The sequence below is a fragment of the Atta colombica genome, unplaced genomic scaffold, assembly GCF_001594045.1.
Source record: "Atta colombica isolate Treedump-2 unplaced genomic scaffold, Acol1.0 scaffold52, whole genome shotgun sequence".
In the NCBI taxonomy this organism is placed as follows: Eukaryota; Metazoa; Arthropoda; class Insecta; order Hymenoptera; family Formicidae; genus Atta; species Atta colombica.
In genome coordinates, this window is record NW_017259542.1 from 942,606 (window position 1) to 954,348 (window position 11,743).

An 11,743-nucleotide genomic window follows, 5' to 3' on the forward strand; every position below is an offset into this window, starting at 1 on the left:
CAAACATACAAAACGTATCTGTATGTATATTATGTGATACAATCATATTATTATCATTAATACACTTCATCGTTTTATTGATAAAAGTAAACGCGCAATATTCGATTATTTCTACAGATCATGCAAGTAAACATGTTTATACAGAGATTTATGATTATCGCGGTTATGGCATGGGTACTTAAATGACGTAATTGCATTTTTTGTCATAAATAATAATCTTGTCTCAGGTATTAACACGAGAAAATGAAGAGGACGTACCAATTGAAGGTCTCTGGGCAGCCGGCGAAACCGCGTGTGCGTCCGTTCACGGTGCTAATCGCTTGGGCGCTAATAGTCTCTTAGAAATTATGGTCTTTGGCAAAACCATTGCCGATCAAATCGATTGCATTAGCAGGCCTGGCGAACGTCACGGAGATTTGTCGTCAGTAAGGAAAAAACTTACTTACTTTAAAAACATTTCTTTACATTCTGAAAGGCAACTTTTTGTTGCCGCGAATTAATGAGCATTACAATATATATTGCACATTACTATTTTTACATTACATTTCAGATCGTTTTACGATGTTACGTTTTAAGATTAAAAATCTTTTTGTTATAATTACAATAAACAATTATAATAAGTAGTATAATTAAGCAATAACAATTATAACAATTAATATTATAAATATTTTGGCAACTCCTTTATATACTTATAATTTAATTTTTTAAATATATATCTTTACATTAATTTTTTGTATTACTATTTTAATTTTTTTATACACATCTTTTTTCTTTTTTCGATATATAAATTTTTTTCTTAAAATTGTATATTAAGATGAGAAGAACTTGAGAAGGACTTGCGCCTTCAAATCGAGGAGGCATTTTATGAATCATAAATTATGTAAATGCATGTCGTCAAAAACCGATTTGGATGCAGGACATTGGTGAACAGTCGATTTGTCGCTTCGACGCAACCCGTTATGCGAAAGGCTACGTTCCCGTGGCCGAGCTGCGTGAAGAGATGCAACGTACGATGCAGAAATACTGCGGAGTATTCAGAACTTGCGATATTTTGCAGCGCGGATGCAGGGAGATGACCCGTCTCTATACCTGTGATCTGCCGGATTTATGCGTAAGCTGTTAATGCACCTCAGCTTTATTAATTATAAAATTATTTAGAGGAAGAAATTTAGAAATTTGAAATATAAATTAAGCGAAATATTTATAAATAAAATTTGCTCAACGATGGATAAAAATTTAAGGGATATATTGAAATAAATATATTAGGATTATATAATTATATATTATGGAGAATATATAGATTATTATAGATTATTATATTATTATATTATAGATATTATATTACAGAGAATTATATTATATTATGAAAATTATTCTGTTTATCTTATTCAAGGTTGTCACAGAAAATGAATTTTAAAATTCCCTGACTTTTTCAGGTTTTCCAGATAAAAATGGGAAATTTCCATGATATATTATAAAATATGTAAAAATTTTAACATAATAAAATATGTAAAAAATTTTAGAATTAAGGATTATAAGAAAGCTAGTTTATATTATTAAAAATGCAAAAAAAGTTTAGTAACATAATAAAATTTTGGGAGCAAATTCAAGCCAACAAAAAATTAATTAGTATTAAAAAAAAGAATGCAGTTATAATGCAGTTATTATGAAAAAGAACGATCAAATAAAATTATTGAACAAAATATAAATTTTAATTATTTTTTAAAAATTGTTTAAAGTACACGAGTTTTAAACATATTTGACTATAAACGCCAGATGTAGCAATATTTAAAAAATTATAAAAATTATTTGGAATAGGCAGTTTAAGGGAATTGTGAATAAATCCAAAATTCCAGTCTCTTTTATATTTTCCCCTGATTTTTCCCGGTTTTCCATAACTAATTTTAATTTTCCTGATTTTTCTCGGTTTTCGAGGTCTGTGGCAACCCTGTTATTTTAAATTTATATTAGTCCAAAATTCGCAAATTAATTTCATAATTACTCATCTGAAAATTTGTACAGTTTACGGAAATATTAATAATATTATATCTCAATTTGCAATAACGGAATTATTAACAATAGCCCGATATGATTGATAAAATAATAGCACCACTAGGTCGCAGTCGATGGCGCAACAACGTGTCGTTGCGTAAGATGATAATATGCGAGACACTTTATCAAGACCCAGACGCACATGTAGATCGCTTTGGAATGGTTTTTTTTTAGGTGCAAGATCAGTCCCTCATTTGGAACACCGAGCTCGTCGAAGCCTTGGAGTTGCAAAACATGATGCTAGTCTGCATGCACATTATATACGCAGCCGAAAATCGAAAGGAATCGAGAGGATCGCACTCTAGGGAAGACTTCAAGGTTCAAATAGGAAAATTATATTAACAAAAAAAATTAAAATGTCATAAATTTATATAAATAATTAATTCAAATAAGTAATGTTACCCGTTGCAATTTTTTGAATTTATAAATATAATTTTAATTATGAGTTTCTCAGCCAATTGAATCGAGAGAAATTATCGTGAACGATTATTTCGTTTCTAGGACAGAATTGACGAGTATGATTATGCGAAACCGCTCGAGGGACAAAAAAAACGACCTTACACGGAACACTGGCGTAAACATTCGCTTACGTGGACTCAGGAGGATGGAACGGTTAGTTAAAATGCCACAAGAGTAAATGCAATCAAATTCTTTTTGATAGAGTATAGTTGACAAAACAAGGTCAAGCTTCTCGGTGATTACAAATGAAAATGCAAAAGTTTTTACGCTCTATTATAAAAAAGCTACTGAAATATATTCAGTCGATACAAACTGAAAGTTCTAACATTGTTTTAAATAATAATAACGAGAAGAGCTACAAGCTAATGAATATTTAAAAATTTTAATGACATATAATAATAGTATATACAATAATAAAAACAGACGTTTCGCAAACTTCGATCGGTTATCAATGTTAATTGAAAATTTTTGATTTAATACAATAATAATCAGTTATTTAAAATTAGACATTAGTCATAAATTTTAACGAAACAGATGTTAGATGTCCTTGGTAGAATAAGATAACAGAACAGGCCGACTTAATAACATTATTCATTATGGTATTCATTATAATGATAGATTTTTACCGTGACAAGTACTATTAGAGATATTATATTTATAAAATTCTTGATTAATGTGAAAAGAAAGAAAATTAATGTGTCAATGATGAGTCCAATGATGAGTCAGTATGAAAAAATATTTCTTTATATAAAAAAGACATAAGTAATGAGAGATATATATGTGAGTAAATATACGATAGAAATCAACTGTCATTTGAATGTCATTAGTTTTGTACTCAATAATTATAAATAGCATAACGTTAAAATAATTTCGCACTTAATATAATTATATTTATATGTAGTGTTACATTGTTGACAGCGAAATTACAATGTCAATGTCACTTTTAGTTAGTATCGACTGAGTAATTACTAATGATTATTACATGAGCAATATTTACCTTAAAAAATTCATTACGTAATTTTATACGATTAATTCTTAAAAATATATTTGATTTATTATATTTTACATATCTTCAACTGAGATATGTCTTATTAGTATTCCCATACAACACAGAAGATTGAAGCAATATTGCTGCAATATTGCAATATTATAGATTGCAATGTAACATTGAGGTGTTACAGAAATATAAATTAACAATGTCTGCAAAATATCAGTAATATGCTTGCAATATTCCACAAACATTGCAAAATTGTAATTCTTTAATTATTACAATAATAATATTAGGTGTACAACTTTGCTTCTGCCGTTTTTTTTCCGAAATTCGAGGCTTTATTATAAAAAACTGGTTATACATTTATGAGTCAAAATATTGTCCATCGTTGGCCACTACTTTCTCCCATCTTTCGGGTAGCGTACGAATCCCGCGTCGAAAAAACTGATCATCTTTTGAGGCTATCCACGAATCGATCCAATTTTTTACTTCTTCATAAGACCGGAAGTGCTGCTCAGCCAGGCCGTGTGCCATTGATCGAAACAAGTGATAGTCAGAGGGAGCAACGTCTGGAGAATACGGCGGGTGAGGTAGGACTTCCCATTTCAACGTTTCCAAGTATGTCTTGACCACTTTCGCAACATGGGGTCGAGCATTGTCATGCTGCAAAATCACTTTATCGTGTCTCTCGTTGTATTGCGGTCGTTTGTCTTTCAATGCTCGGCTCAAACGCATCAATTGCGTTCGATACCGATCGCCTGTGATTGTTTCAGTCGGTTTTAATAGTTCATAATACACTACGCCGAGCTGGTCCCACCAAATACAGAGCATGACCTTGGACGTCAAAATCACCGTTCTTGAAGCGTTGAAACCACTCACGACACGTTCTTTCACTAATAGCGGCCTCACCATAAGTATTTGAGAGCATTCGATGAGCCACAGATTTCTTCATATTGAAGCAAAAAATAAAAACCTCCCGCAAATGATGAGAATTTGGCTCGTAAACTGACATTTTCAATCGAGAATAACTTTATGCAGACACAAATCGACTAATGTTTCTTGAGGTTATGTTGACAGATGCCCAAGTTTATTGTATGACGTCTATGATCTATTTATTTCGACCACCACTTACCGCTAAAGCCATCTATAGGAAAACGGCGGAAGCAAAGTTGTACATCTAATAATATAAAAATATAAGTTTTTACAATATTTATGTAGTACAGTGTCTTTTAGTTTAACAGCCGTTTTTATGATATAATAATTAATATAATTCATTTTATATTTAAATAGAAAATTTATTGATCTATTATTTGACAGCCATTTCATTAGCTAAGTTTTATATTTATTTTAAATATGAAATCAAAAGATTGTATAATCGAATTTGAATACAATGCATCATTATCGGATAAGATGATAAGCAATTAAACTGCTGAAAATTTATTAATCGAAATATTAATTATGTAATCGATGATGTATTTATGCCTGATGTGAGCGCAAGAAAAAACCAGCGCTCGAACTTTATTGATAAATTTCACATCGTCATTTTTTAATTGACTCGGAGTAGTTTCGAATTAAAAAGAATCATTGCGATTAATTTAATCCATGATTAACTTACTAAGCGACTGTATTATTATATAAATGTGGATAATATTTATAGTTTGTTCGGGGCACACATACAAGTTTTATCTTTACGAATAAATTTATCCTTCAGAATTAATACTGTATTAGAATATTTTTTGGTTTTATCATAAAAAATTGCTTTTGGAAAGCACATATCACTAGAAATGCGATTTGTAAAAGAATTAAAGTTGAGATATATATATAGAAATAGTTTTCATTTTAGAGTCTTCGTAAAAAATTTATCCAAATACATTATATTGCACTATTGCGAAACGTTTTGTTGCAATATAACAAAAAGCGGACATTTTAATATTGTTGGAATTTTGCAACAATGATTCAGCAACGTTTTTCACAACCACCATGCAATATTGCAATGTTTCAGTGAAATCATTCTGTAATGTTTCTGCAATTTTCTTTCTGTGCTGTATGGGTTATTACTGATTATCGCGAAACATTACGATTTTTACGGCGCGCTCTGTTTACAGGTCTTTATCTCTTATCGGCCCGTTATCGATACGACTCTAGACGAAACCGAAGCTCAGCATGTACCCCCTGCAGTTCGCGTATATTGACTCAAGAAATGAATAAAACTAATAGAATGAAACAATAGAATGAATGAAACGTAAAGGAAACCGATTATAAATCTAAGTCGGCTGTCGCGTTATCGTTTAGAATTGCCGCAGACAAAATTTCTGTAACAATAATCTTAAGACGTGAACTTAAGCCGATGAGCCAATCAGGATACTACTTTAGATCTATGTAATCTAACGGAAATAAAAATAACAGTTAACTTATCCATAACGTCTTATGGTCACTGTTGCGGAATTTTGTATATACGGCAGCCCTTAACACATATTTGTAATCAAATGCACGAAATCCGGAAATTAAGCCACTAGAAACCGAAGAAACCGCAATGAGAAAATCGTTAAAAATATTTCTTCTTTAATTTTGCTTTTAAATATTTTTCTCACACGGATATCTTTCCTTATAGAAATTTAATATTGGATAGTGATTAATTATTTATTTTGATAATTAAAATAAACAATAAATAACATTTTTAATATTTAAAATAAATAACTTTCAGTATAAATTGGATTTCTATAAAGATTACATAGTCTCGCATACTGTAGTTTATTGGCAAAAATAATTAACGTTCATGTCAATTTGCAACAGAGAAAGCGAATCAAAAGTAGCGTTGTTTCTTAAGGCAATTTTAGAAGAGCGTTTCCTTGAATGTGCGCCGGAGGCTGTGATAAAAATTATGCAAGAATAATAATGAAACTTCGTAATCTCTTAGCCATTTTTTTTGTTTTTATACAAAGGAGATATGACACTTTAGAATGCATCTGTAACTTAGTTTCGTAAGAAATAAATTATTAATTGTACTTTCTACTGATAACATAATTATTAACGCGCTGATAAATGCTCAATAAATTTGTATGGATAACATATATTATTACTAATGAGCCTTCTACAATAAGCCATTAGTTATAAATCAGAAGTCAGAAGCTAAGAATTGACGACTGTGATTGGTCAATTTTTATTAATCATTTTATTTATTCCATTAAACATGCATATTAGGTATGCCTACAAATCCAAGAAATACATATCTGATTATAATTGTAAGTTCTTTAAATGTTCCTAAAATATTACGATTTTTATTTCATAGAACAAAGAGAATATTAGTGTAATTTATAAAATAAAATACATCAGACTAGAATATATCGAGCAGATCATTATTTAAAAATTACATACATCATGCAAATAGTTTATTTTGCAATAATCCAAGTAGAACAAGTCACGATTAATATCAAAATGACATTAGAATTTTATTTTACTTTTATTTTTTTTAAATGAATCAATAACTGATTAAAAAATAATTTTAGTATCATCATCATTTTGAAGTCATTTTGATGTCACAATGACTACTTTTGTTCTATTTGAGAATTAATGCGTATGAATGTCACATAGATAAAAAGAAATCTAAAGGAAACAAATAAACCTATTATATTAAATTTTTAAAGTTAATTATATATCTATCTCTACAATTTATCTCTTTTGCTTCTTTCTCTTTATCTCTAATATAGAAAATAAAATATGAAACCAAAGCCTTCTAAGTCTCCTTCCAAGAATTCTTTAATTAAAATTAAAACTCTCACTTTTGTTTTTCATTTGATCACATATGCGTAAAATAAAAGTGAGGTTATTTACACGTATGGCACGTCCGATATAAATACTTTGTGCAACGTATTGTTAAAATGACCTTACACGGTCAATATTGATCAATAATATTGAATCAGAAATACAGTGTATCAATATTTTTAATATTTTTACAACTTTATACGATCAGATTATTGATAATATACTTCTTAATTTTATGTACATTGGCCCTGTTCTTTTTAGCTGATGAAACTTCTTGCATGTTTCATCTTTTCTCTTTTCAACGTGGAAAGAAAAGGAAGAAAGTGCAAGAACTTTAGCTAAAAAGAACAGATTTATTATCTATTGCACTGTGACATACTATGATATACATATGGATCTTAATAAAGCGATATTGATGCTCGAGAATCAAAATCCAGATCATCATCAGTACGTCAATTCATCAATATTATAACCATATACGAAATATTGTTAGTATTTATTAGTACCTATTGACAATATTGTTGACCATGTAGGGTCACCTTTAGAAGGTGATAAGATGATTGAAAATGTGAGATTCATTGATTTTCGAATTAGGATTTTAAGAAATTCGATTTTGAAATTTTTTTCAGTATTTATATATTTTTAATTATCACATCACATGCGGAAACATGCGGATTACACGAAATATTTGGGATGACGTCTGCCGTTGTCAGCCGTCTCAGTGCGTCTCAGCAGCACGTTGGAGCACGTTGGCAGCACTGTGCGCGCGCAACATTCCGACGCACTCGGCGTCTCAGTCGGTGTTGAGCCGCCGAACTGAGTGGATCGAAGCACCGATAATATCGTGAGGGTTAGTCGCGTGCGCGCGGGTCTGTCACGGGGGCGTATCTCGACGGGTCGACGGGAAACCAAGCACAGGTGCAGGGTGACGTAAGATGAGCGGATTACTGAAGCTGTCGGCGTCGTTGCTGCCGAGAAGTCTGCCCGGATCGGCGACGCTGGTGAGAACCGGAGCACGCGTTCGCAATTCGAACAATAGAGGCTATCGCGCGGCTTAACGTCCCCGTTCACGCTTCACGTGGATTCTCAATTTCTCACCCCGTGAAGGTAGAATCGCGATCGCGGCATTTCTCTTACTGAGAAAATGGGAGTACAATTGTCAGCATCAAGGGTTGTTCTTTCGCGAGAAAATCGAAACTCAACTCGTATCTCAACGGAATTAGAGATCGATCTCGGACACACCTGGCCTAGAAAATCTCGCGTTACCAGCGGCCTCGCGCCATCTTAAAGGAAGAAAAAAAATCCGTCGAACGTCCCGTTGTCCGTTATTCAACGACGGTCGGCGGATTTGTGGCGGCAGGTCAGGGTTTCGCGGATTCACATCCACGTTTTGGCTCGTTATGTAATTTTTTTATTCGCCGTCCCGCCAGCGAGGTGGATCAATTACGTAAGGTGCGCGCGATCGACGAATCATATGGTACGAATAAATACACGCGCCCGTCAATAAATGCGTGTCTTACCGCTCGTCGTTCATGATAAATAGCATCCCCCTTGGCTTCTCACTATCAAGGGAATATCTTCCCAGTTCTTTCCTCGCTCGTTCCTGAGAAATCCCGCCACAAGATAGAACACATTCATTCTATTTCCATATGTTCGACCGCGACGGGGGCTGCTCGCGAATCGCATCTAACCATCTAACGGTGTCTTACTCGATGGCTCGATTCCGAATCCGAATCGAGATACACTTTTATAGCATTTCAGTGTAGACGTCGATTAATTTGAGCGGTGAACGAGGTATCGATATTTGCAAGGTATTTGAAAGAACGAGGCGACGGTATTAGATTCGTGATATTAATTATTTTCGTTAATTCGTCATTCAGAGAATTAGATATCTGAGAATCTTTTCACAGATACAGACGCAACGCGATAAAGTCAGTAGGCAGCGAAATAAGTGTGAGACACGCACCTGTGTGAAATGTCGCGTCGCGCCTGAATTGATAATGAGCTTTATTTTATGTCTTCGTTTATCGGGATTTAACGGTATGATTTCGAAAATTTGTGCATGCAAAGTTTATCGCGCACGAAATATTTACGATCGTCACAAAATCGAATTTAATTTGTATCAAGATTTTTATCCCAGAATTATGTGGACGTCGAGAGCGTTTTTATTAAAAAGATAATTATTATCATCTGAAAACATTATTGTTTTATATTTTTTTAACCGACGTACCTCTACGATATCTCGTAACCTTTCACGATTAATTATATCAATGTGGATTTACTACCGAATTTTTAGATAAATATTTGAATCGCGAAGCAATTCTTTTTTTTTAAATTAGGAAAACGAAATTAAGATAAAACAAATTAATCTAAAAAACTAATTAATCTTCTTTCAACATTTCCAAAATAAATCCTCCCTCCCTCCCCCTCTCCTTAACGTAACAAAGTAATATTAACTAACTGAGATTATTAATTTTTCTAAGAAAATAACGAAATACTGATATTGCTGCGATCTTAAGATCAAACAGAAATGTGTTTTTTTGCCTTATCTTTGTGCAATTGTAAGTTGACGATAAGCCACGGAAAATTATCATTTTCTGCAAATATCCCGAGCGATACCTAATGTTTATCACTTTTAATTATTTTGCAACAAAATGTATGAAAAGACTCGTTGCACTGTCTCTATTTTTCTCTTAGCGGGTCTAATTAACTCGCTAATTGATCTTCAGGTTCTGTCTTCAACTTCAACGCAGTTGTTCGTAGAAGCCATATCGTTATATCTTCATAAAGATATAAAATATATATGCAATAAATTTTTCATGAAGTGTTGTGAAGCAATTTAGTATTATAAGCATTTAATTAAAACTGCTTATACAATATTTTTTTATATTGCTTGCATCATGTTTCCATTTTTTACATCTTAAAAAGATTTGTAAATTTTAATCATAAGCATTTCACTATATTCGCGTAACATTTGCTCGTGGACGTGTAAAATTTTATTTGTAAATAACATAAAATTAAATTAAATTGTATATTATAATTAATTGTTTATATTTATATTTTATATATAGTTATATTTATAATTATGTGCAATATATAATCGTATATAAAAACAATTATAATATGGGGATACGTTTTATTTACAACAATGCTTATCACCATGTGATCTCCTAAATAGAACATAAGTAAATACATATGATACACGCGTATGTACGTAATCGCATATGTATACGTAATCGCATATTCGTGACTCATTATAAATAACATATTCACATGATATCTTACCTACAATAACTCTCGAATACGAAAGGAAGTAATTGAAGCTTCCTCAATTCAATCTGAAAAAAAATAATGCTGATATCTAGTTTATAGCTGCCTTTAGCTCTTGTAAGAGCTAAAGCTCTTTGTAAGAGCAGCATTATTTTTTTTCGCCTGGTATGTCGCTGTCTGAAACTCTATTTCAACAGAATTCGAATTTTATATTATCGAATATTTTCGAATATATTTTTTATCATATATATCCTTGAATTTTATATAAAAAATTTACGAGATATGGAAATTATACAACCAAACAGTTACGTCAATTAAACGTGATAATATATATAATAGTGAATACAATAGTGAACAATTAATAAACGTGAACTCTTAATTATAGAATGCTGCATTGCGATTTTCTTGCCCTTGGTATCTCTACTTCGTTTCCGTTTCACAGAACAAGCTGGGACTGCCGCTTCTCGGCAACCGCAGATTTCACCACACGCCGGACCGAACAGCCAAGATTTCCAACGAAATCTCCAAGCAGTACCCGTTAGTGGATCACACGTATGATGCGGTGGTGGTGGGAGCCGGCGGTGCTGGTCTACGCGCGGCTTACGGCCTCGTCGCCGAAGGATTCAAGACTGCAGTGGTCACCAAGCTGTTCCCGACGAGATCGCACACAGTCGCCGCCCAGGGCGGCATCAATGCCGCCCTGGGCAACATGGAGGACGATAACTGGCAGTGGCACATGTACGACACCGTCAAGGGCTCGGACTGGCTAGGCGATCAGGATGCCATTCACTACATGACCCGCGAGGCACCGAAGGCCGTCATCGAGCTGGAGAATTGTGGCATGCCCTTCAGTCGCACTACCGACGGTGAATGAGAATCTCTTTCTCTCTCTCTCTTTCTCTCTTTTTCTATCATCAAATAGACCCAGTGAGCTCTACAGTATACTTGGGCACGCGTTTCCTGTACTAAACTATAGAAAACTACAGTCCGTAACAGAGAAAAGGAAGGCAAACAAATATTTGTCTTTCTGACTCTTTCCTATTTGTAATAGTAAAATAACATTAGCCAATCAGTGAATTTCTAACAAAGAAAACAGTACAATCTTTATATTGACAGTCATTGTCTAGATTGGGACATCCCCACTCTGCTCACGTATATTATAAAGCTCACTGAATAGATCAGTTATTTTATATTATATATATTGTATAT

General features: G+C 32.9%; 2 protein-coding genes across 2 annotated transcripts in view; both read left to right on the forward strand.

Annotated features, from left to right (window-relative positions):
- LOC108691772 (succinate dehydrogenase [ubiquinone] flavoprotein subunit, mitochondrial-like) overlaps positions 1-6,006 on the forward strand; it is a 10,825-nt gene extending 4,819 nt beyond the window's left edge. The window contains exons 8-12 of the mRNA XM_018199673.1: positions 228-425; positions 917-1,111; positions 2,227-2,370; positions 2,554-2,664; positions 5,608-6,006. Coding sequence (XP_018055162.1) covers positions 228-425; positions 917-1,111; positions 2,227-2,370; positions 2,554-2,664; positions 5,608-5,694 — 735 coding nt within the window. The 3' untranslated portion in view covers positions 5,695-6,006. The remainder of the gene's footprint in view (positions 1-227; positions 426-916; positions 1,112-2,226; positions 2,371-2,553; positions 2,665-5,607) is intronic.
- A 2,193-nt stretch (positions 6,007-8,199) lies between these two features.
- The window catches only part of LOC108691829 (succinate dehydrogenase [ubiquinone] flavoprotein subunit, mitochondrial-like), a 9,609-nt gene continuing 6,065 nt past the window's right edge, over positions 8,200-11,743 (forward strand). Inside the window, exons 1-2 of the mRNA XM_018199753.1 lie at positions 8,200-8,265; positions 10,977-11,400. Of these exons, the coding sequence (XP_018055242.1) occupies positions 8,200-8,265; positions 10,977-11,400 (490 nt within the window). The remainder of the gene's footprint in view (positions 8,266-10,976; positions 11,401-11,743) is intronic.